We start from the raw sequence: 1,289 nt of genomic DNA, 5'->3' as shown, positions 1-1,289 counted from the left end.
AGAAGAGAGACGGAAAATCAGATTTCCCCAGAATCTGTGAGTTGCCAGTTTTTATTTTTGTTCCCTGAAATTGGACGAAGGATACAGCTGACCGCCCAGGATCTGTGAATGCAATCATATGCAAAAAAAACTTTCCTTTAACCGTACAAGAATACCCCCCCTCCCCTCTCTCTCTCCACCACCACCCGAAGGAGGAGTGTATCCTGCATCCTGAACGTAGGAGAGAGAGGAGAGAATGGAAGGATGAAGGAGAGATGAAGAGGGGAGAAGGTAAAGGGGAAGGAGAGATTGGATGGGAGGGAAAGAGAAGGAGGAGGAAGAGATAAGGCATAGGAGTTGGGAAGGAAGGAAATAAATAAAAAGGAAGTTGAGAAGAGTAAAAAAAGAGGCTGGGAGAGGGAGGAAAATGAGCAAGGTGAAAGGAGTAGAGGAAAAAGAAAAAGCTGAAGGAGAGGAGACAAAGAGGCAAAGAGATGACAGGTGGAGAAATCGCAGAAGAGAAGCCAACAAAGGAAGAGGAGGAGGAGAGACAACAAAAGAAGAGGAGAAGAGAAGGCAAAGGAAAGGGAAGAATGGGAACACGACAAGGAAACAAGAGAGAAGACAACAAAGGAAGAGAAGAGAAGAAACAAAGGAAGAGGAGGAGGAGAGTAGACAATAAAGGAAGAGAGAAAAACAGAGAACACAACAAAGGGAAAGGAGAAGAAGGACGAAAAGACATCAGAGGAGAGGAAAAGAGAAGGTATAAGCGTGGAAGTAGGCGAAGGAGAAGACAATAAAGGAGGAACAGGAGGAGGAGAGGAGAGATCGCAACAGAGAAAAAAGAGCAATAGATGGCATCAGAAGAGGAGGAGAAGGAGATGGCAACAGAGAGGAGAGGTGCAGGTGGGAGGGGCTTAGGCCAAGACGCGCGTATAAAACAGCGGAAAGTCGCTTGTTCTTCACATCAGCTCCCGAAGGCAAGATCTCTCGGCGTTTTGGTCAAGAAGCGAAGATGGTAAGTCTCGAAACCAGATGGAAAATACGGTTTTATTTGAATTATTTACTCAGTTTTCTTGTATTTTCTTGTCATTTTAAGTTAGTTATTTGTAATGGATAGCATAGTGTCTGAAATCGGATCAAGATGGTATGTAATAAACTTTGCTCTGTTGACACCGTTCATAATCATCTACGTTTTTTTTTTTTTTTTCAAAAAAAAAAAAAGTTTGAGTTTCAATATCATTATTTTTTTACTAATAAAACCACAGTTAATAAGACTCCCCTGCTATGACAAAATTTCACATCAATTC

General features: G+C 42.2%; 1 protein-coding gene across 1 annotated transcript in view; it reads left to right on the top strand.

Moving 5' to 3' along the window:
• Positions 1-956: 956 nt before the first annotated feature.
• LOC119593925 overlaps positions 957-1,289 on the top strand; it is a gene marked incomplete in the record, with an annotated part of 1,017 nt that continues 684 nt past the window's right edge. The window contains 1 exon segment of the mRNA XM_037942942.1: positions 957-997. Within this exon segment, the coding sequence (XP_037798870.1) occupies positions 995-997 (3 nt within the window).

Source organism: Penaeus monodon, chromosome 33 (assembly GCF_015228065.2).
Source record: "Penaeus monodon isolate SGIC_2016 chromosome 33, NSTDA_Pmon_1, whole genome shotgun sequence".
Classification (NCBI taxonomy): Eukaryota; Metazoa; Arthropoda; class Malacostraca; order Decapoda; family Penaeidae; genus Penaeus; species Penaeus monodon.
The sequence above is the reverse complement of the archived record's forward strand: the minus strand, read 5'-3'. Positions and strand labels throughout refer to the sequence as shown.